Source organism: Sander vitreus, chromosome 10, assembly GCF_031162955.1.
Source record: "Sander vitreus isolate 19-12246 chromosome 10, sanVit1, whole genome shotgun sequence".
NCBI lineage: Eukaryota > Metazoa > Chordata > Actinopteri > Perciformes > Percidae > Sander > Sander vitreus.
Window position 1 is genome coordinate 12630960 of NC_135864.1, and position 24462 is coordinate 12655421.

Genomic DNA, 24462 nt, shown 5'->3' on the forward strand with positions numbered 1-24462 from the left:
GGGAAAAAAAAATCAGAAAATATGGCACCAGCCGAATAGAGGATGACTGTCTGCGAAGCTCAATGGTGTTTTAAGCCCCCAACGTCGATTTCAAGGCAGCGCTGCGTCCGTCGACTTCAAGGCACCTAACCCTAACCTTAACTCTAACCCTAACCATTGCCTAATCCTAGTGCCTTCCAGGCAGAGCTGCCTGGAAGATGACGTTGGGGGCTTAAAATACTAAACACCGTCTGTGAATGGTTGGTGCTCAGACTCCAAAGCATGCTTGAGACAACACATTTGGCCCTGCCTGGTCCTAACACTGGGGATGGAGCTTAACATCTAGTCTGCCCTAACTACAGCAGAGGGCAGGTCTACGGCCAGCTGAGGCTGCGGCTGGGCAAAGCAGCCTTCCACACTACTCACCAGGGAGAGTCCAAGCACTGCCGTCATCCCTGCCAGCCAATTCAGTCTGTGGGCCATAAATCAGCCTGGAGGCCTGGCTCCTGCGGGAGCGGCAAGATGGAGTGTGATGGTCTTGTTTTTACAAACAGTAGAGGGGCACCCTTACAACGCCATGCAAGCCATCATTCTCTACACAGCACCGAGTCCTCTCCTTCTCCCCTCAGCATCTGGTTCAGTCACATCAAGCTATCCCCCTCCGACACCCCCAGATTCATCCCTCGCAGCTCCCTGCACAAGCCAATCCTTTATGCTTCTCCTCCTTCTGTCCTCCTCTCATCAGTACTGCTGTGTCACGTACATTGCTGTAATTAAATAAATCCTTCACCCAAAAATCTCTTATTTCTGCCTATCTGACCAGAATTCCTTCCACTCTTCCTGTCAAATATTAATTGTAGAGTAAATTAGACTCACTGGGCGGTCTTGTTAGTACTGTCATACGGCTGGTAAGTCCAGGAGTTCACGTGGCACTGGTTCTGTTTCTGAGCGTTAGTACCAGTCAATTTATCAAGAACGAATTCACTGTCTAATCCATCCTGCACTGCAGAGAGTGTCTGACAGTCACTTCCACCAGGCCTGCCTGTGCCAAAAGCAGATGCAAAATGGCAGGTTAACTTAATTTTGAGCCAGTCTTACAGTTGCAATTCTTAATAAGCACTTGTCAGTAACTGTTTTAAAAGCGAGCCACAGTTAGAGCCAAATTCTGCAAATGTTTACTTCTTCTGTCTGTATCCCTTCCCTCTGCGGGCCCATCCAGCCCAGCCTGTGCATTCTCCAGCAGGTCTTGGTATAAAGAATGAATTTCCAAACTGGTGTTGACAAACAATGCACTAGCTTCTAAATTGGTACAAACAGCATCTGTTTAACAGCTGTGTAACAGCAGCGGGAGGAAAAAAAGCAATCGCTATGCTGTTTTATAAATCACTATGTCATCGCAGAGCACTGTTTTGTTTCAAAGCAGGACCACTAGCCAATGGACTGCTTGATGTAGTGGAAACGATGCGAGCTGGTTGTCATGATGACATGCATGGGTCGGGTGGCCTGGCTGGCTTTAATGCCCCGGCAACAAATACTATATTATAAAAAAGCTTGCTAAGTAGACCTTATTGTGCGTTGCTCCTACCATCACTGGCTCCTAGAGGTTGCAGTGTCTCAGTAAGGCTGTAGAAGCATTACCTTTCATGACATATGCAACGCTTGGAGGGGCAGGTTTTACAGCGGTCAGATCTTGTGTGATCTGCAGGTATTTAGACCGTAATTCATGCCCTGGTTTTCATACACTACATGTGCCAGTGGCTGTTTAACTCTCTTTCAACAGGCACTCTGAACTGGATTTAACTCAGGGACAACGGCACAGATACCTAAGCCTGGCTGCATGAGGTGAACTTGACTAAACACAAAATATCAGAAAGCCTCTGGAAAGGCCGGCATCATGTCTGCCTGAGCAGGGACCAAATGTTCAACCACACTGCCAATCCAGCAACGTGCTTGGCAGTGAAAAAGGCCTTCTTCCGGACTGTTATGATGAAAAAGTAACCACAGACTGAACAGATTCTGTTAATGATTTACGGTTTGTGTCAAATCACTGCTTTTAGAGCAAACTACTCATGTTGTTACCTGCAATTTCTTCTGAACCAATTTAGCTAAAAGGAGATAGATTGTCATTTTTAAAAAGCCATTTCACAGTTTTTTGGAATGTGGCTATGCAGTAGGATGTGTTGGGCACTTGGGATAAAACATCATCATTCTAGTTGCAAAAAATGTCAAATCACAAAATAACCAAAAACAATTACATGGTGTTCATGGTGTAGTACATGGTTTTCGAATACATGGTGTTGGAAAATAAATTCATATTTATTACTACATTATGATGATGGGAGGAGGGTCAGGAAGTGTATTTTGGTTAAATGGTTATTTGCATACAGTTGATTACTAAAAACTGTAAAATAACTTGGAATATGTCTGTGCTTTCATCCGTAATCATATCGCTGTCACTGGAACAAGAAATCATCTTAATAACTTTGTGGCAGTAAATTAGATCATTTTTGTGGCCATACTGTATAAAACATTTCCAAGAAAAACTAATCAGGGGTATAATTCAGTGATGAATTTCATCAGAGAAAACCCATCTTTGGGTTTGAAGTATCTTAAAAGGGATAATTATTTTAAAATATGAAAGATACAGGATGAAAAAGAATGCAATTAGACAAAATGAAACTGCAACTTGAGCTCATCTTACTCACATTACTTGATATATTTCCACTTAAAACAGGATATTGTGAGGAAACATCATGCAGGCAGGAATTCAAAAGTGTCTGAAAGGCAAATAGGAGAGAATTGTATCTGATTGAAGGGCCTTTTTTTTAACGGTAGGCTAACTATACAATTGCAGCTATGTTGGCTGGTTGGCAGTCTATTGAGTTCCTGACCTTCACAACACTTTCCACATTAAACACTTTGGTAAGTGACAGATACCAAAAAACATAATATCATCTACAATAAAACTTTGAAATAATGTGTTCCATTCATATAACACAGGAGATCTTTGACTTTTTCATAGGTATTCTAGTGCTCTCATGGTTTGAAGAAGCAAGAATGTCACATTCACTAATATTTTCCAGCTTTGTATTCATTTTTTGATCAAGGTAGAAGAAGTATTGGGTTGTACTTTGATGTAATGTACTTCACTATAATGCCATGATACAGCAAATGCCACCCTTGTCGATTCTCACAACCAAATTGCCCTTCTAATGATGGGCTTTGAATTAACCTGTGTTCAGGTGCTCCAGGCCCACACCAACAATACAATGCACTCCCCAGAACTCAGCACAGCAGGCCGCTGGCGTCCCAGTTGCAGACCTGCCCACTCCGCCATGCCAGCCAGCCAGCCAGATCACCTGCCTGCCTGCCTCTGTCTGCTTGGCTCGTTTCCTCAACAATGCATCGGCAGAGGACATCTTTAAATATACTGGCACAAATGCAGCGTTTCTGTGTTTAAGCTTGACCGAGCTAGCAAGCTAATTTGCTCCTAAACCCTTGAGTCTGGGAGAAGCAAGGGGGGCAGAAACATACTCTTAAATTACATCTGTGAAAGGGGTTGGGGGGTAGAGGAAAGCTACACAGGGAGAAGGGATGGAGAGGAGACACTGGCATAGGAATGACAGCGCTATGGACTGAGATCATTGATCAAACCCTGCTTATGTCAGCTGAGTCACTGAGGTCACTTTGTTTAATACCTAAACCAAGAGTGACAATTAGACATTACTTCAATGAATCTATAAGTGTGTTACCAGCTGGAATAAATCCCTATTATACTAATATTAAGTGTGAGTTTTCAGCAATTCTAATGGGCAGGAGGGAAAATACAAACTGCAAATGTCAGGGAAATATAACACTGAATGATGGGAAAACAATGGTTTGTGTGGCATGGAGTTTTCAATTAATAAATGAGAGGTCCATGACAAATTAAAGATGTTTCGCCAGCACCAAGATTTCCCAACAGTCAAAAATCATAACTCATAAAATGTGTGGAAAGTAGATTTATGATTTAATTGGTTTTGAACAAACTATAACCCATAAACATCATGGAGTAAGAAACCATTATAGTCTCACATTTGCCATAAAGACACATTTCTCATACTCATTCTTTAAGATTATTTTTTCCTCTCTCAAGTGCTATTTCTATTAGCCATCTGAAATAAACACAATACTTCAACGCCTGTCAATGTGTCCAGCTCCAAACAAGCATACCAGTATCTTAGGATTTCCTCTCTCTCCCTCTCTCTGTGAGCTTTAGCTTTTCCTCAAAAGAGTGGCCTTACATAATTAATACAATGTGGCTTCTCATTCAGTCATGTTCACTTTGTGTCAGCCAGGATTGTGTTTTATATTCCATTTTATCTTGTCGCAGAAGCACTAGCATGGTTCCTAGTCTCTCTCATTTTCTCCCCTTTTCTGCTTTTTTTCTTCCTTTTCTCGACAATTTTAACAACCTCTGAAAGTAGGACACTGTAACATGGTGAGTGTGGTGGTATGTAGTGTGATGGACAGGTTACGGCCCAGCATGCAGAAACACATACAGTAAGAGGGGGTGGGCCACACTGGGACACTGATCATGGTTTGAACCATAAGCCATATTGACAGTGTCACTCAAAGGCATATAAAAGAAAGAAGAAAGAAACAGCTAGGCCCTTGCTGCGTGGAGATGCATTAGATTTATACCTACTGGGCAGAGGCAAAGCAAGAGGGAAGCCTTTCTAACGCTTTCTATTTCCCTATCACAAAGGCCATTTAGTTTGGCATCTGGGAGGCATGCAGACACTCCAAGGTTCTCCATTATTCACCGGAGTGAGGTCTGCACCATGATACCACTTAAATCAGACAGTCAGAACCAATGTCCGTAGCATTAGCCACCCACCAGCCAGTGCTACACTATAAAGAGGATTGTCAGCAGTGAGGCAGTCTATGAGAAGAGATGCAGCTTGTATCTAAGACACACAGATTGAAATGGAGGTAGAAGCCTTGTCTGAACAAAAGAGAAGGAACTAATAGGCACATATTTTCGGATTTGAGGAACATGACTATAGCATACATAAGGAAGATGGCAGGGGTCTGACACAGTGGTAGTAATTGGATTTCTCAGGCCCTGTGCCCACTCATGATAACATGCTGAGCTGTGACATGAAAAGTCCTTATGTGTGGCAAGGGAGCAAGGTGCAGCAGAGTGGAAGTGACAGGTGTCATAGATCAAATTCCCTCGCTCCCCTCGATCCTTGAGTTCCTTTTCTCTGGAGACAACTGAGGAACAACCTGCCCTGTGGTAAAGCCAAACACCAAGCTTGACATTCAGTTGCAAATCCAAGCAAGTTAAACCTATGTTGAGTGTAGCAGAGGAGGCGAAGAAGGAGGGAGGGAGGGGGGCTGGAAGCACCGTGGATATAAGAGGTCACGGCCTGATTGCTTGCTTTATTTATTTTCTGATGCTAATGTGAGCTGAATATAAAAGGAGCGCAGGGTTTCTAGAATGTGAACAGACAAAGGAGCCTGAGACCCCCACTGCAGATCTTACAGATGCTGGGGGGGGGGGTAGTGCAGTGTCTGGCCACAGTTCCCTCCCTGTCCTCTGCATGCATCCTGGCCTCATCTTTAACGAGGACTGCATGAGAGCAGGCACATCATTAAAAAGAGCCATTCTGAGACTTTCCTGTCTGCCATTAAACTTAACAGCCGACCTCTCCCATTACCTTTTATCCTCCCCTTTAAGGAGAAGGGGGACAGCGGGGTTTGAAAAGTCACATTTGGTTGGCAAGATGCATCCATTGAGTGAATTCTGTCCCTTAGTCATTTGTACATGAAAGCAATGACAGTAAAGTGGAATGTAAGACAGGTGTTGTTTTTTTTGCATACTTATACCTTATAAACTGTAAATAAGCAGATTAATCTAACAGTTACTGTAGTTTTTACATGGATAACACTAACCTGATTTTACATAATATACTAATGTGGTATGATAATTAGCTTAATGCCCAGAAAGTGGTAGCCTAAAGGAAACATCTTATTAGCAGAACAATACAAAATCCGAGGGCCCTTGTGAATAATGTTTCTAATGTTGATGAATTTGCTCTAATTTGATTATCCACCACTGCCAGCTATGCCACAATGCAGAAACACCACTCTGCATTCTTTTTAGCTCTTGACCTTTCTCACACATGAACAGAGTCAAAACAGGCAGAAATCTTAATACAGTGTCTGTATAATCCAGATTGACTAATAAACTCATTGTGTTGCTCAGGTTATGCACATTACAATTTTGATTTTACCCAACTAAGACAACCCTGTTAAACTCTGTAGTCAATATGTGTGTCCTTAACCTGAATTACTAGTGTGCATGTGAAACCTCTGAATAAGGAATCAACAGAGCAGAGAGGTTAAATAGACCGGGGAGGTTCTTGAATATGAAGACGTGTTGAAAGACAAGTCTTGTGGAGACCGGTGGCCAAGAAAAGGTCGGTGGAGGCTCCCTGGGTCTCCACACACCTCAGCAGGTCCCTCTTCTCTGCTACTGTGCCTTCACTCTCTCATCAATAGTTTATAATCTGGGTCACTGGCAGCAAAAATGTGCCTACCACTATTGAGACCTACTCAAAATGTCGAATTACAACATAGTGAGCTCATCCCTGCAAGGCCATCTAGGGGACAGCGAGGGATCACTGACACTAATTGGTGAATGAAAGATAGTAATGGTAGTGGTGGTTTGGACGACTTTTCTTTAACCTCTGTTTAACTTCTGCTGAGCTCAAATCCGAGGAGCACATTCTGCCATGCTATGTTTTACAACATATGCAGAGAAATTCAGCATTTCAACGGCTATAAAATGTTACAGAATAAATCATTCGCACTGAATATACATGAGGAGAGCAAAATATGGAAATATTATAGAAGTATTCCTGAGGCAGTAACCTTTTGTTGCCACAACTGAGGAGGATGCCATAACTTTACATATTCCTGCTACATATTCCATCTGGGTTATAATTTTGTCGGGAGAAACAAGGTGACGTGGGCTAAGATAAAAAACCAGGGGGGAGATGAGACAATGAAATGAAAGAAAAATAGGGACGTGGGAAATCTCAAATGGATTAAAGAGGATGGAGGTATAGTGTTTTTCCCACAGAAAGGAAGTAATGGGGGTTAAAAAAAAAATGCACGTTGCTGCAGCACAGGAGACCCCCCCCTCTCTCCCTTCCTCCGTTACCCCAGCTGCAGTGATAAATGTCTCTTTGTATTCTGGACAGAAAACTGCGGGCTACAATGTACTTGTCAGGAGACAGCTGGTTTTCCCCTTAAACAGAGCAGAGTATATTCTTAATCTTTCCTTTCACGGAGGGAGAAGATAAAACAAATGCCTCGTGACAAGACCCATAATGCCCAGAAATTCTCCTCCCATTCACAACACGTGTGTGGCACAAAGCTACAAATGCGCTCCTGTGTGTATAACGTATGTGTCTGCAGCAGGTGTAGCTATAGCATGTGCATGCTATTTGTGCTTTTTCTAAATTTCACAGCATCCCTAATCCTCACAGTATAGCCAAGGTTCCACTATGAGGGCTCATAAATGGGAGCCAGTGCTACAGGTAATGGAGCTGATTATAGCTATCTGGGCTACGGGCCAGCTGCCAGACTCTGCCCTGCCTGGAGGGAGCACAGGCCGCCTGGTGTCTGATATCCTGGGATCCCTGTAATACAAGCCTTGCTTTGGCAGGATAGTCACTCAGTGACTATCCTGACCACTTCTAGCCACACACTGAGGCTCCTTTGAGTTAATCTATGTGTATAGTATGTCCTCATCAGGTTGTTTACTCCACATGGCATCGGTCTATAGTCATACCATTACAGCAACAAGGCTGTGGTAAGTCATGCTTTTTGTAAATGTGTATTAGAGGAACCAAAGTTGTCACCACAGGCACAGGATCTGTTCTGGAAGTATACTATCTGCTGTTTTCTGTCCAAGGGGCAGAGTGGATCTGGTGGCCAACTTATACGCACGCAAACAGACAGACAACAATGGCTAATCAGTACATTCCCCCGGCAGTGCCATGGAAATCTTTCTCTCAGCTGACCAGCAGCCACATTTGTGAGAGTTACCACATTCATCAAGCTTCCTTATTTCCACTAAAACTCCAAGATATTAGGATGTCTGGACCCATGCTGGGGAATGAAGTGTTAAAAGATACCATGTTCATCAAATTAGCATTCTCAGTAAGACAGTAATGTAATTCACTACTGTGTCATTTTCCGTAGGCTATATTAGAGTCACTGGCCTGGTTTAACTGTTACTCATTCCAACAGACATTCAACAACACAGTGAATGTATGTGTTTAGCATCTCCGAAGGAAAAATGACTTGCCTTGGCTTCACTGTCTCGATATGGGTGCGTGAGACAGCCTCTGCACTTGAATTGTTTGTGGGTGGGAAGGACGGAAAATAAAGAACACCATTGTGGAGGAGGCTTTGTTAACCTCTCATTATGTAGAATTTGCACATGAAGATAAGATCATCACTGTTAAATGCAAATTGTGTTTAGATTAGACTCCATGGCAAACTGGAGGTACAAGATCCTATTCCCATTAAAGATTTTAAGTACAAATGGGACTGCACACAGCCCTCTGTTGTAACCCACAGTCGTATTACTTGCTTTGTTGCAGTGGAGAAGGGGTTGTGCCCAAACAGTGACCTCAAAGTATTAAAAAACAACGGTGGGATTACGAAGAAAAAGGCTGCTGCCTCGGTTCCTCGGAGAAGAACCAGAATCAATCGGAGCCACAAAAGGCTAGTAGACTGGAGACGATGCTACAGCTCTGCTACTTGAATTTCACTCTATTTACCCCAATCCATAATATTTCTCTCCTGTGCCGTCTCTTTATCTTCCTCCCTCTCTCTCTTTCCCCTCTTCATTCTCTGATTAACCTTTAAAGACGCCCTTGCATCCACACACACACACACACACACACACACACACACACACACACACACACACACACACACACATATACACACACTCTCCATATACTGTGTACACACACACTAAGACAAGATTTAAAATTCAGGTACTTTCTCCTGTCTGTTTAATACACACTCGGCCCGCATCAACTTCAGCATATTACCTGTTCTTAATCTCCCTCCCTCTGTCTGGGATCATCCTGATCCCCCTGTTTTCCCATCTGCTGTCAATTGGGGCCCAGCTTGGCTAGGTGTTCAACAAACAACTGTGATTCACTTGGTTTCTGCAGAGATTATTAACACACCTAGCATGCCACAGCGTCATGAATAGGCAATGGAGATCCGGAGCACTATTTTCTCTCTGTCTCTGTGTTTCCTCTCTCTCTCTCTCTCTCTCTCTCTCTCTCTCTCTCTCTCTCTCTCTCTCTCTCTCTCTCTCTCTCTTGCCCTGTCGCGTTGTGAACTGAATGCCAGGATTGTCTAGAAAATGAGCTGTCAGTTGAAGGCCTGCAATGAGATACATCAGGCTCATTGTGAGCCCTAGAAAATAATGAACTATTCCCATTTCTCTCTCTGATATGTTCAATACGCTATCCATGACAAGTGCAAAAAGATAAGCAGTCCCCTCTTGAGCTGATTAAATACACTGGGTATATTCAGGAGAGCTTTGGCAGAATGAGGGTTCAGGGGATGCCAGTATTATAACATTACTATGTTTTCCGTCTGCGCTGGAGAAGAAGACCTTTTGCATGCATTTTTGTGTGTCTGTATTAGAGAGTGCATTTGAGGAAGAGCAAGCTGGAGGCGAAAAACTTAACAGAATCAAAACATGTCAAGTTTGTTTAAGCACTTCTTTACATCTCTTAACTTATTCCCTCGTGGAATTAACTACAGGGATGGGCTCACATATGCTTTTTTTTTTTAATAATTTGTTGGTTTACTTATGTGAATACTGCAAACAAATACGACCAAGAGGCAACAGCCAATTATTTTAATTTAGAACAGACATGAAAGCAGTGTAGGAAACCGGCTTACTTTACTCAGTGAGATATGTTGATACAAAGATGGAGGAAAAAAATCCATGTATTTCCTCTAAATGATAAAGATCTGTATTGGTCAGCTCTTTTTTTATTATATTAGGTGTAATTTAAAAAAAAGACAGAGCCGGAGACCTCACTGAGTCACAGTTTCATTCAGAGATGTAAGCATGATTAAAAAAAGATGAACACAGATGGACACAGCTTGAAATGACATTTTATTTCCTTATACAGTACTTCCTCAAGTCTCTACATCTGAGAGGCAAAATCTGCATCTTGGTTGTTTATTACAGACCTCACTACACCTGCTCGCAAGCAGTCTCTGGTGTGTTTGAGCATGTAGTGTGTGTGCACTCTATCTTCCTTAATGCTTGTATTGCAGCTCTTTGTCACTGTCAGCCATTTTAACTCCGCCATGGGTTACACATTAGATTAGGCCAATCAAAATCAAAATGGATGGTCCCTGTATAGAGTTTGTATGTTAATCTAATCATAAAATATCATAACGCAACACATGTTGTTGCCAGCCCGAGTTTTGGTGCTTAATTCAATCAAATGTTGTTTGAGAATCAGTTAAATCCTCAGGCACATTCACAGAGTTATCTTGGAGTGAGAGAAGGAAGAAAAGAATCACTCCTACCTGTCAGAGAGATTGTTTCCTCCTTTCCTCTTTTTATTTCCCCTCGCTAAGACTGCTTACTAGACTCTCAGCTCATCTCTCCCTCTCTGTCTCCCTCACACACACACACACACACACACACACACACACACACACACACACACGCACACGCACTGCCTCTATCTCCTCCTCTCGTGTTGTCAGCACAGCCCTGTTCCTGTTGCCTTCCGGATTCTGACACCTGTCAGCATTTTCGTTAGTAGATCAGAGAACTGCAAACTAGAAATGTTCCCGTGTTGAATTTAGGGCAAGTTTTCAGCAGAAACATGGGAGGTGCCTTTACTCTTTCTTTAATTCAACAGGGGAAAGGGAACTGCTTGACTGGCACAAAGTTGGGAGATGTGGGTTGGAGATGTTTGCAGTCAGTAGACAGAAACAGAAGAGGAAGACAGAAAGACATACGGAGAGAGAGAGAGAGAGAGAGAGAGAGAGAGAGAGAGAGAGAGAGAGAGAGAGAGAGTGTGTGTGTGTGTGTGTGTGTGTGGGGGGGGGGCTGAAATCAATTAGGAACAGCGAAACCCTGCGGATCTGCTGATGGAAGGAGGGAATATGGAGAATTCTGCGGCCCACGTAGGGGGCTTTCATTCCTGGGCTCCAGCTTCAGGCACACACCCATAGGGAGCTAACAGATAGATGAGAGATATTCTCCAGAGGTGGAGGCCGAGGAATATGTCAGAAATAAAAGAGGCCTGTTCCCTGCTCTGGCTAATTGAGCAGTCTTGGATCCCTTTGAGTCTAATACACCAAAAGTAAGGGCTTTTTTATTTTATTTTTGAATAACACCCACACATTGACCTGGAAATAATTCTAAAACCAAGACCACAAACCTCTAAACCCGCAAATCGGACACAGTGAAGCGACATCATGCTCTCCCTTTTCCCTCCCGCGGAGATAACTCGAGCGATTTAACAATACACAAATCTTAATCCTTAAAAACCATGGCTCATCCATATCCGGGAGGAATTAAAGTGTGAGCTATGACAATCAAGGAAGTCGAAAAAAATAGATTTAGCTCCCTTTGTCACCAGCCCCCTCGGAGTCTGTTCCCTCGCTTCTCCCTTGACACTTATGGTTCTACAGAGCCAAAGCTTGCATGTCGCACATTTCAACCAAATCCCCCTAACTTCACAGACATGCCTATAAAGATAAAGACAAATTCATTTTATAAAGCTCTTCTTCTCAGTTTATAGTTAAAGCAATACCATCTATTTTTATTATTCTATTGGCAGATATGACGGAGCAATTACATGTTCAAAATAGCTCTTATTTTATAGATTTTAAGACATTCAATCTAATTTGTTCTTCAGATACTTCCCTAATCTAATCCACTGGGTGAGGATATTTCAGGTCAGGTTTTCAAAAAGAGCACACACACCTCTTTAGACTCTTGGCAGGGATTCAACAAAGAGGCATCAGATTTAAGTGTAAAATCTCTTCACAAGCACTTCACTGAAAGTTACCTTGGTGGTGGCTGGTGCAGGAATAATGAATAGCTGCTGTTGAAACCGAATCACTGAAGAAAAAAAGCATAACTCTGATGGACAAAAGCCAAATATCAAACTCGTAAATTGATACAGAGAGGAAAATGCCCACTGTGATTCAGAGCTGGGCTAGTTAGCAGCTGAATCTCATCACACAATTGGATTCCCACATGAAAGCCCACAACATGATGGGGGCTTTGTGTAAAGGTAACGGCTTGTCTCTTGGGCAAACAACACCCTTACATAGCACTGGGAATGGTAAACATTTGCACTGTAAAAGCCCGAGAGTTTAACCCTTCCTCCTTCCCCCTTCAAGCTTCCTTTTGTTCTCAGCACTTATCAACACAAGAAAACAGAACAATAAAAACACACAGAAAACAAGGCTCTTCTACCCTTGGCTTGTGGGTGTTGTCATCCTTTGGCAATTGCAGTCTCTCAACTTATTTTCTGCTTTAGATGGCAGGAGAGGCACACTACATAACAGTCCCAAAAGATATCTAAGCAGTGGTGTGTTTAGTGAACATGCTTATTTGTTTTCTGACAATTCCCTCCATTGACTCAATAGAACCAGCAGATAGTGTCCATTTTTTGTCAATTAGGACAGATGAGCTCAAAGTGAAACCACATAAGCATACATACATGTCTGTAACCACTGCAGCTCTCATATTGTACAAACCCCAACTGTTCTATTTCTGCCTTCGTCCTCAAGTGAGTTTGCACAGAAGAAAATGAAGGAGGGAAAAGAGGAAGCTAGTGTTCTCCTGAGGAGCGCCACAAAAAAATCTGATGATGTAAAATCCTCATACAACAGGAGAGACAGATTCAACTGTGCGTCATGCTGAATCTGCCCATCTCTGTCAGCCCACCATGCCCTTTAACTGTGTAATTAGACCGTTGAGATGGTAATAGAGGGACGATTTAATTTGCTATGTCATTACATTTCTGCACGTGTAAGGATCTTTGGTCAATTCATTTAATAATTATGAACAGACTCTCATTACTCTCTGGTGTGACCACTGCTGCTGACTGACTTTCAAAACAAAGGGAGGGGGAAGCTTCTAGTGAAGCCATTTTGTTAAGTCCTTACTGAGGGAAATTGCTGGCCAAAAGTGAGTCTGGAGCTGAGTGCAATAAAACAAAAGTCAATAACAAACCATCTAATTGTAATTCCAAACAGATACTTTGTTATCATCTATTTGTTCTAGTCAAAAGAATGGACAGCGCTGTGAAATAGCCTCTTGTTCTGTTTACCAGCAATGCATTACACATTCAGGAGGTATGCATCTATTTTGCTGAAACAGATACAATCATTGATGGTGTTAATGAAAAAAGAACTGCCTCAGAGAGCTCTCCCCACTTGTAATATTCCTCATGTACATCATTTGTAATTGTCTCCAATAGATCCCACTACTAGAGGACCTGTCAGCAAGCATTTTTTAAAGGCACAGGACATTTTTTTTTGCGGGTTGTGAAGTAATTACAGTCGGCTACCAAAAGTCAGCAAATTCACTTTTCATTGTTCATTACTGTCTGATGCCGTCGAGGGAACGCCCAGTACAACTTGATTCCAATAGTAACCATACTTACTGACCCTTTATACATCTATCTGTATTTCTCAGCTAAGTCATTAGTAGTCACAATATATAGGCCGTGAAGGCAGATCCATTTGTATGACTATATTGTAGATTAACATGTGTAACAAAGTGTAGGTTGCCTAATATTATTATTATTCCCCAGTCAAACAACATCAACAGCCAAATTGCTCCAAGTAAAGCATCAGGTTAGTTAAATGTGCCAGGAACCAGACAAGGAAGAGCCTACACATGTATATTGCTGCTTCTGCAACCACACCCACACACTTCAGTCCACTGATAAAAATATCATGCATTTTCACAAACTAGGATTCCTTTTTCGTTATCGCTTGCTCATTAAAATGTCTTTCCTATATGAGCCGAGGAGGAAGACAGTAGAGTAGTGAGAGAGTAGACAGCCTTACTGGGGCAGTGTTAGTAAAAAGGAACCAAAACGATGTCGACGTTAACTGAGGGAAGAAAAACTAAAATTGGCACAAGTACTCAAATTGGAGCACAGCGCAAATGTAAAGTTCAGATACGGCAAGTGATCTGGGAGTGCTGTCCTCGGGAGTGTGCTTTTAAAATAAAATGTCTTGTGTTTCCACCTCACTCAGAATAAAATTGCTAATGCGAGTCTTTCTAAAATGTCTGCAATTTTCACACACACACACACACACACACACACACACACACACACACACACACACACACACACACACACACACACACACACACACACACACTGGTGCGCTGCTGAGCTGTTACACCTGTGCATGTAGTTTTACCTTTAGCTTAGTAAATACCCTCAGGTGCATATAGTAACATCATGGTCTGCTCCAGACAGCTTTCTCCACTCTCTCTCCCTCTCAATGACACACTCTCTTTCTCAGTCTGACTGGCAGTAGTTAAGAACGAACATGACCCTTACACTGACTTCTGCCAACCAAGTGGATGTCTTTTTAAACGGTGAGTCAGAAATGAAACATCAACATTAATTCCCTGCTAAATGATCCCACTGAATAATGGATCAGGGCACGTGGAGGTATGTAGATTTCCACCTTGTACCTTTGTGAGCCTAATTGCTGCCATTCAAGCACATCTGAAGTCGGTCCCCACTTCAAGAGCAGACATGGCTACTCTCAGTCAATAATGCTGCCTAAGCCTGTTTCAAAGGGTAGCTTTAATTGTCAGAGATCCCTCACATTAGCTGCTCTAGCAGGACATCAAAGACACAAAAAGAAAACTGTGATGTTATTCATACTTGCACATCTGAAGCTTGCAATGGGTATAATGCACCTTAAGAGATGCTCTTGTGGCATGAAAACAAACTCTGGTGCGCACATGAGTACACACTGGTTTTTATCTTGAAACTGGCAAAACACACTCCAAAGGATGTGGCAATCCTCCTCACACACAGAGCGCACACTCGTACACGTACAAGCAACAGATTTTCTTACCTTGGTCTGGCAGCTGGCAAACATTAGGGGGGACAGTCATGTTCAGCACGTCATTGACAGCCGTGTCAACATAGTGTCCTCTCTGGACATCATGTTCACTGTCGGTCTGGTCGCTCTCCTCGTGGCCGCTGTCCTTCAGACTGTTCCCCTCCAGGTCCTTGAATGTCGACGTGCTACATGGGGGCCAGAAGGGAGGAGAGGGATATGTTGATTAACTGTCACATCACCTGCTTTTACATGCTCTCCTTCATCCCTGTGTCTCTGATGGTTTGTGACAAGCTGTCGGTCTTTCTCTCCCTGTCCTTTTTTATCGCCTTTTCTATGAATTCTTTTCCCTTTTACGTGGTCCGTGTCCATGAATTTGAAATCAGATGCATAGTGATTTTGTTGCTGCTTTTGTTGTAAGGCTTAGTTAAATACTACGCTTTTGCAGAGAACAAAGGCCTCGCTCCAGTTTCTATGCTTGCAGTAACCATAAAATAGCAAGTTTAAATCTGTTGAGGGTCTTTTGGATTAAGTGAAGTTTCCCCCACCCCTTTACAGATAGCATGGCAGCTAAAGGATGTCTCAGACAGGGACATTCAGGATGGATGCACTGACTTCAAGGACATCGCATTGAACAAACAGGAGGCACTCACTCACTACAATCAAACAAATACTGCAGTAATCAGGAATTCCTGGAAGGTAGATGGATGTAGGAAATGCTGGAAGTATACAAACTGAGCATCTGTCTTGTTTGGGGCTCACAGTCAATAAAGAGGGTGGGGTGGGGGGCACAATCAACAGCTGCACAGTAACAGCATGATTTCCCTTCATTTGATTTCCATCCCACTGGAACAAATGCAGCTTTACAAACAACACTAAATAGGGGTGAATATATGAACATGTGTTCTTGCAGGAGAGAAAAAATATATATATATCGATGAGTTTATGTAGTGGGAGAAAAGAGGCTAGAAAGGAGAGAACGGAACAGACAGAGGAGAAAATGAGAGTAAACACATGTGTGCAAACAAAAAGAAAGGGAGAGGAAGTGAAGGACAGCACAAGGTAGCTGCATTCCTGGGCCCGAGCCTCACATTCTCCAGCCTGGGAGAGAGGACTGCAGGTAATGCTGGCGCTCTGATGTTATCACTGTAATTGCACCTGTCCCAGACCATAGGCTCACTGGCTCCTGAGGGGATTTCTTTGTAGTGTGCTGCAGAAGCCCACACTTGAATGCTCTTTGTTTACATTAACGCTGGGAATCTTTTTTTTTTTTTTTAATGGGTTTTCAAAAGGCCAGGATGGCCTCAAACAAAAGAAATGCTGGAATGTTTCCTAGCTGCGGGTAAAAAAGCAGAACTGTAGTTTTCCAAGTGAGCCTACAAAACTCAGGCTGGAGGGAATTATTATATGACCCCCATCCCAACCCCCAACCCTGCATTACCGCAGCCCTATCTAATATCCTGGTTCAGGTGGACTGAAATACAAAGCACAATGAAAACATGTATTCTTCACTTTTTCACCCAAGGGAAAAAACAACATACTTATTGACTATTCATGAAGCTATTCCTGTTTTTAAAAATAGTGGAAGAAAAGCACTTGAGAAATCTCTTGAATATCATTTAATCATAAGTAGTGGTTTTAAGCTGTATCCAGATGCAATTCAAGCCACATGTGTTGCTAATGAAGATAATTACAGCAGAGTAATAAGGTTATCTGTAAATACAAAAAGCATTACTTGCTGATTCTGCTGCTGTGTGTAATCTAATAATCTGAAAGTGTGAGTTTGTGGCTCATTTCAACAAATGTCTACTAAACGCACTGTGGAGTAATGCAATTTATCCCCAAATCTTATCCTCCCATTGCAATTATACTGAATGAGAAACATGCAGTTACACATGCAAACTGCAGCAACGGTAGCTGTGCACTCATTAGATAAAATAATTACAGATAACAATGGTAACGAGGTGCTGGTAACAATTCCTAATCAAGACATACCTTTTAATGAGGTGGGCTCTGCTGTTCACGTAACTGGAGTCAATGGAATAATTCTCCGTCTGTAACAAAGCGAAGCAGGGCGTTGGGGGGTGAGTGGGTGGGGTGGGGGTTGTGGTTGAGGGATGATGGGGGGGCAACAGAGAGAGGTACTTTTAATAATGGAAGCAACCAAAATAATGTTACCAGTAATTGGCTTTCAGTTGAAATGTTATTTTACACAAAGGCCCCAGTGAGCAGCCTCGGCTTTCAAAGGGCTGAATCCTATTCTCTTTCAAAGCACACACACACAGAGAGGCTGACTGGGAGCTGAGAGTCGAGGAGAGTGCTGCAGTGAGCGCAGCCTCTCTTCTCCTCTTCACCCTCCCCGCTCTCGATCCCTTGCTCCCTCCCTCCGCTGCCAGTCAGCCCACCGTCTTTAAAATGGAGTCATTAGGGCGGACAGACTATCATGCAGAGAGAGGGAGAAGAAAAGTTTCCCTTTTTTCTTCTCTGAACTTTGTGTTAACCATGTTTGAGAAAACATTAATGTGGAAAAATTAAATAAATAACTGCAAGAGAAGTAGATGAAATTAAAAGTGCACCAGGGGAATCTTAACTCCGCAATTGCAGATGAAAAGCCTTTCGGAATATGCATACGATAGATCCCTGACCCACATTAGAGAACACAGTTCAAAGGCATCCTACATTCATTCTTCTTTTTTAAACATTTATTTAGCAAGGAAAAGTCTGACGATTAAGAGCACATGGACAGAGGAGTTAGTGTACACTGAGCAGGTAGCGCCTCCTGTGTCTGCCAAGCTTCTACTCACACTTAGTAAGATGTCAGAGGGCCAAAGGGTATCAAAGCCTCTCAAAGGACTTCCCCAGTCCTGCGAAAAGCCATGATACGACCCTTTCGACAAACTTTGATAAGATGCAGGTGTTTTCTGCAGAAAGAAAGCAGAGCCTTCACATAAAGTTCCACGGCGCAGATATTTTATCCTGATAAAAAGCTGTGAGTCAATGGCTGACTTCCGAGGGAAGTCTACAGTACCGATATCAAAGCCATGTGGTAAAAAAAAGTCACCCCTATGATAAGAAAGGTTAATGCAGGCACTGGAGCACAGTTGCTGATTATCAAGTGAGCTACACATTTGACACAGGCCTGCTGTTGAGGTAGCAGTGGCCCTGCACAGCTGTCATACATGGTGACCAAACAGATTTGGATTAAAACTCAGTGTGCAACTGTGCGCACACTCTCCTCATTAGTTGTTAACGGGGTTGAACATTTTGAACTTTTTCAGCGACTGCGTGGAAGTGAAACCACAATGCATAGAAGTCTGAGCAGTGAGGATGGGGGAGCAGTGGAAATGTCAAACATTAGTCCCAGGCTTCTTGGATCTCTTTTGAAATAAATAAATAAATAAATGCATAAATAAATAAAAGTGATGCTGGCAGATCACAGCAGCCAATGCGTGGTGTTTACGTCTGGCAAATAGCTACCATGACCTGTTTGCAGTCTATGAAAAATGTAAGAGCTTGTTAATGCTACCAAATACATGTCCTTGTTTGTTTAGATTTGCGGTATTGATGCCATTTTCTTATATGCTGTGCAGCATTATTATTCGACCGATGCTGACGCTGTTCTCGTCTCTTTAGTTGCTGTAAACCTAAAGGAACTTGTATGTATGTCAGAGATGTAGTTATCTTTCAGTATTCTCAAAGGTGCATAGGTTGACCTTCAATCATTAGGAGATAAACTGTTGTTTGCCATCTCACCTCCTTTCCTTCTAATTATTTTTGCAGGCAGTTTGTATAATGCTAAGCAACAATGCAAGGGCAAACCTCTGATTGGGGTTCGCTCAATTATGATGTAATGTGTTTGCGCTGAAGGTTAGCATCATTCTGTCTCCCTTTACCATTTACCCCTAATTAAACTTTAACTCATTAATATAGAGAAGATAATTCATAAAAAGGAATTTAATTAACATGTTATTGTTTGTTCTCTTGTATTATCCCTGACTCCTTTTGTTTCTGTTCAGCTTGACTTTATTAAATATCAAAGGTAGCGACAGTGGCAACACACTGCAACTCATATTAGTTATTAATAAATGATTAACACATTACCTTAAATTTATTTATAAATCATGCCATTCTTTAGACAAATAGTTGGTGTTTTATCAAAGAATATGATATTTCTCTTATATATAATGCTTCTATTATAGATCAATAATGTTGATCAATAATGCTGTTATGCTATAGCAAAGCCTCTTCTTCTACAGCGGCTGAGCATCCAGTGAGAAACTAATGAAAATGCAAGGCATGAGTAACAAGGGGAAAACTTCATTTAAAAGACAAGATAGAAAATTTCTTGAGAATGTCACTCTGGCTGCAGCCTGTAATTGGTTTGGATGGCAGGTTCTGTGTAAGCATGGCCTGGAGAGGAAGGCAGTATGTCCCAGCTCTAAAGCTGCTCAAGTCCAGAAATGGAACTGTAGTTTCCATAATGCAATTCCCTCTCAGGGTTTTTACATGGAGCTCTCTTAAGTGGGTAGTCGGTACATCCAAAGTGGACTCTTCATAGTATTCGTCCATGCAATGTTTTTGCTTCCCCATTTCTTAGCTCATGATTACTCAAAGGTTTAATTGGCGATAACCACATATCCTGCTTTTATTATATTGTCAGTGGAAATGCCAAACATGTGAAGGCATAACCTTGGGCATTGGTGAGTCAGTCAAATGTGCCTATTCTGAGAGAGAATCAGATGCATTAGCCCAGGCTTCCTGTAAAGAAATGTGATGTCTTCCCCCACATTTCTGACCAACCTCAAATTGGAGGAAATGTCAATATATCTTGCTGAGAGGTCAAGTTTCAGGCAAGAGGATGAGAACTGCTTAACTACAGCGAGGACGCCACAAATGGCTACTTAATCAGGTTGGACAATGTGTTGTTGTGATCTGAGCGGCCCCAGTTTGGCGGCCAGAGCCACTCTATCCCCATAATTATTGTTCCGTTTCATCTGGAGGACTGGAGGGAGGAATGTAGTCCCCGGTGTCGCCGGGTGACTGATAGGTAGTGTCAGGATGAGTGGGGAGGGAAGTGGAAAGAGAGTGGAGAGAGAGAGAGAGAGAGAGAGAGAGAGAGAGAGAGAGAGAGAGAGAGGGAGGGTGAAGATGGGGGGAAATGGGTGAGACTTGACCTGCGGGAGACTTGCGGTCCAGCTGCTGCAGCCCAGTAGCTTTCCCCTTTCACCCTTTGCTTCTTTCTCTCCAGTAAAACCTGAGGCACGGGGACGATGGGCTCGCTCCTCTGCCACTGAGAGGAAAAGCAATCTCCTCGCCTAGTTGCTGCCGTAAGATTTGATTTGCCTTCCTTCCAGCGTGACAATTGGTTCTGTAGTCTGGATGCAAGTGTATTCATTGTGTGGGGGCATGGGGAGCACCAGAGAGAAGAGGAGGGGTGGGGAGTGAAGACACCAGTTGTTACACCAGTAAACACCCGACAAGTTCAGCAGATGTCACACAGATAGGAGAGAAAAGAGAGAGAGAAAAATGTCACACAGCTGCCCTACTGTATGTATTATTGAGGCTGATACAGCACAGTATAACATTTAAACAGGGAAGCAAGCGCGAAAAAAACGGACAGATGCAGCGACATGCACTGACACGGCTGGCACTGATGATGCCATCAGCAATCTGTTTCTTATTCAAGGAATACTTGCCATTTAGCAAATTACAAAATTAAACCTTGCTTAAATACGGATGCATACGATCAATCTTTTAAGCAAAGTTAACAGTTGGGATAAAGTGTATCTATCAAACATGAGTTAAACTGCTTAAAAGCAGAAGGTATTTAAGCAGGGTGGGGTGAGTTGTCAGGACTGTGTCTAAAATTGAGCATCTAAAAGAAGAAAAATTTATTACAGAAGTGAGTGTTTCAAGTCAGTCATGGATGCAAACTCTTTAATGTCATCAATTTAGCTGACAAAAAACATCAAGCCACGATTGTTGTGGATACCGCCACACTAAAACGTTTAAACATACAGAACAGACTAGACAGAATCAATTAAAACTGTCGAATCAAATTTTGCTGCTTCATTCTGTGTTTAAGCAGTGTGAGGTTGTGTCTTCGTTCATTGTTGCTGCTGCTCGCTCACAGACTCCCCTCGGTCCAGGAAGGAAATGTTACACATAATGTGCCTTGTTATTGATATCCCATTGCTAAAGGATGAGATTAGGAGAAAGAGATCCAGGGGGTTTAGAGGGCAAGCCAGCTGCAATTAGAAAATAAAAAAGGCTTCATTATCCAGCTAGGTTTGGTTGTGATAAAGAGTAGTGATGAAAAAAAGTAAGTGAGAGGAGGAAATTAGGAGAAAAACTCCACTGGAAGAAGGATGGTCAGTGTTTAAAACTGCCTGTTTACATATGCATGTATTCCCCTCATGTAATTCTGCAGTGAGGATGCTGAGGAGAGAGAGTCTGTGTGTGTGTGTGTGTGTGTGTGTGTGTGTGTGTGTGTGTGTGTGTGTGTGTGCGTGCCTGCGGCTGACTTTCTCATCCTATACACTGCGACTATGAAAAGAAATGCTTTACTTTGAGCCTCTTGCACATTCACATTCCTGCACACACAGACTCTCTCTTTCTGCTTCCCTACAAAAAGCACTGCTCCAACAATCCCTGACTTGCAGGGCTGAGCTGGCGCCCGACCACCTCGCCTCTGGGTCTGCACCCAGCAGCACCTCACAGCAGCTCACATTCAGTCTGTGTGACACTCAGGACGAAAAAACACAGACCACCAAAGCACCTGCTCGGAGTGGATTTTGTCTATTATTTATGTGAGAAGGAAGAAGCACTCTTTGGCCCTGAGTTGCCGTAACCCTCCACCCCTCTGCCCACTCTACCCCAACGACCATCATCATCATCACTTTCCCGATTATAGAATTTCCCATAGATCCTCTGCCATCTGCTAGATTATAGATTTCTCTCTTCCTTTATAGAGGGCAGGGCCCCTAAGGGAGGATCAGCGGTAAAAAGGGTGAAAGAGTGCCTGAGGCACAGCCATGGTTGTGGATGAGATTACATTTTCTATTTCTGCCTGTTAAAGGGGGCCTGCCGTGATGAATACAGAGAGTTGTTACCATTTAATATCAACTGGCTCCCCTGCAAACTCAAATTATACACAATCAATTGTGACAGAAGGGTACACGTGTGACAAATAACCTGCCACATTCTCTGCATCATTTCACTTCATCACCCATCAATTCATCCCAAACCCAGCAGCCCATTTGGGAATCAATCATGTTATGAAAGCGAGTGATACTGTGGTGAAAAGGCTTTTAAAAGCTGCCTTGCTCAGCTGTAGCTTGTACATTTCTGCAGTCTTTGTGAACTGAGCAAAAATAAATAAACACATAAACTGGGTGAATTGAGCGCTATTATGAGGTCAATTGTGTCCTTGACCACATGTGTTACGTGTTGAGTATTGTTTGAGCAAACTAAATAACAGCTTCTCTGAAACACAATGAAACCGATTTGTGAACACAACACCACTTCCTGCTTGCACTTCCTCCTCACTTATCTTGACTTTCTGTGGGAAATTGAACAAATATTTGCTCATTCTGACCAAAACAATCACCCCCTGCTCTCATAAAGTGAGGAAAAGGGCCAAAGTACTAAAGCTATTGCTTGTTCCACCTGTGTATCACCCCCACATAGAAAACTGCAGAAGATAATGCGGCTGTCTTTTATTCAGAAACAGAGACAAAAGTCTCCATGTCACTAAGGACTACAGGCTCCACAGAAGTCCAGTTAGTAGAGTTGTGATTTATTATGCATACATTGATAGAAACTACATTCATTATTCATGAGCTTCTCAACGTCAAAGATATTTCCCTCCCTTTCAGCATGATGAAAAGATTTTAAATAATAGGTCCCCTCTGCAGACGTCTGCATTCCAGCGGAGTCGGCTGACGCTAAAGAGGCTTGAGTCAGAGCTGTTGTCTTACCAGAGAATCACTGCTCAGGACCAACATGTTTCAAACTGTTGGTGGCTGTGTGGGATCCGGAGTTGGTGTTTTTGTTTTGTCTGTGTCTTAAGAGACAAGGCTGGTGCTTTTAAGCCTCTCAGATGGGAGTCATAGTGTCCACTTAGAATGAATAGGGGTCTACTGCATCACCAGACACATGAGGCTGGATAGAGTTTCATTTAACACCTGTTCAGCATTCAGGTCTGCATGTGTTTCCAGACTTATTCTATCTCTACGTCAGAAAGAAAACCTGAGTATCTCTATAAGATTAGGATTCATGGTTTTACATAGTAAAAAGGGAGGAAAAAGACTTGACTATCGAGGCTGTTTCCTAAAAGAAATCGGCTTACTTTTCTTAGAGCCGTCGGAGCCTAATCAAACTCAAATAGCAGGCACTTCCCCTTTAGGCAAGTCTTGAGGGATTTTCTTTAATTTGGATGTCAGACCGAAAGGTTTTCACACTCCTCACATCCCCAAATCCATTAATGTGTGTATGGCGCCAAGCAAGAGAGGTAAGTGTTGTGTTTTCTTCTAGCAGACGCCGGAAATGTTGAGTGCAACATCTAATCCAGATAGATTTATTGTTATTCCAGACCCTCTGGGAAAAAGCACTACAGACATATGTGTTTAACAGTCATTTCATATTTAGGGGAGAATTACTAGATAGCATTTTCTCGTCTCAAATGTGCCCTATATTAGCCAGTGTTGAGGGGGAGGGGGGGCACGCTAAATTAGTGCACAAGGAATTCCCAAAGGTTTCTCCCACCTCCCCTGGGCAGGGCCTTAAAAATAAACACTCAGACACTGCAGATTATGTAAACACATTCCCCTTAAATGCTTACACGAGAGCAGTGAATAAACAGCATAACTTTGAGTCACTTTTGAAAATCAGTAAACTTAGAATTCATTTTTTGATTAACTCAATACACATGGGGACAACGGAAATGAGAAATCTGCGAATCTGCGAGGAGAGCTGATCAACTTGCACTGTACAACACTCTGGAGCACGACGCTTGATACGTTTTCTCTTAGCAGCTCAAAGGTGGCTGCCAGTCACGTCGCTGCTGCTGTAGTCTCTATGTCTCCCTCCCTCTCTCTTTTTTCTCTCGCTGACTGTGACAAGGCATCTTTCCAGACATTTTAGTTGGATGGAGATTTGCAGCAGCTCATTACAGACTGGAAGTCTCTGTGAGCGGATGCAGTCACTCGGAGATGGATTGAGTGGGTCTGTTTATTGACATGCCTTAATCTGACACTGCGTAAAGGGAATGAGTCACCGCCTCCAGACACACTACCACATCACAGCCACTCC

At 42.7% G+C, this 24462-nt stretch overlaps 1 protein-coding gene across 6 annotated transcripts in view; it reads right to left on the minus strand.

Annotated features, from left to right (window-relative positions):
- The window catches only part of pcdh19 (protocadherin 19), a 55109-nt gene that overhangs the window by 7658 nt on the left and 22989 nt on the right, over positions 1 to 24462 (minus strand). For 3 of the 6 annotated variants that reach the window (XM_078260265.1, XM_078260264.1, XM_078260261.1), the window contains exons 3-4: positions 17146 to 17204; positions 15166 to 15338 (exon numbers count right to left, since the gene is read on the minus strand). In XM_078260265.1, the coding sequence (XP_078116391.1) occupies positions 15166 to 15338; positions 17146 to 17204 (232 nt within the window). Of the gene's footprint in view, positions 1 to 15165; positions 15350 to 17144; positions 17205 to 24462 lie in introns of all 6 variants that reach the window. The other 3 variants (XM_078260262.1, XM_078260263.1, XM_078260260.1) reach the window with 1 other exon arrangement.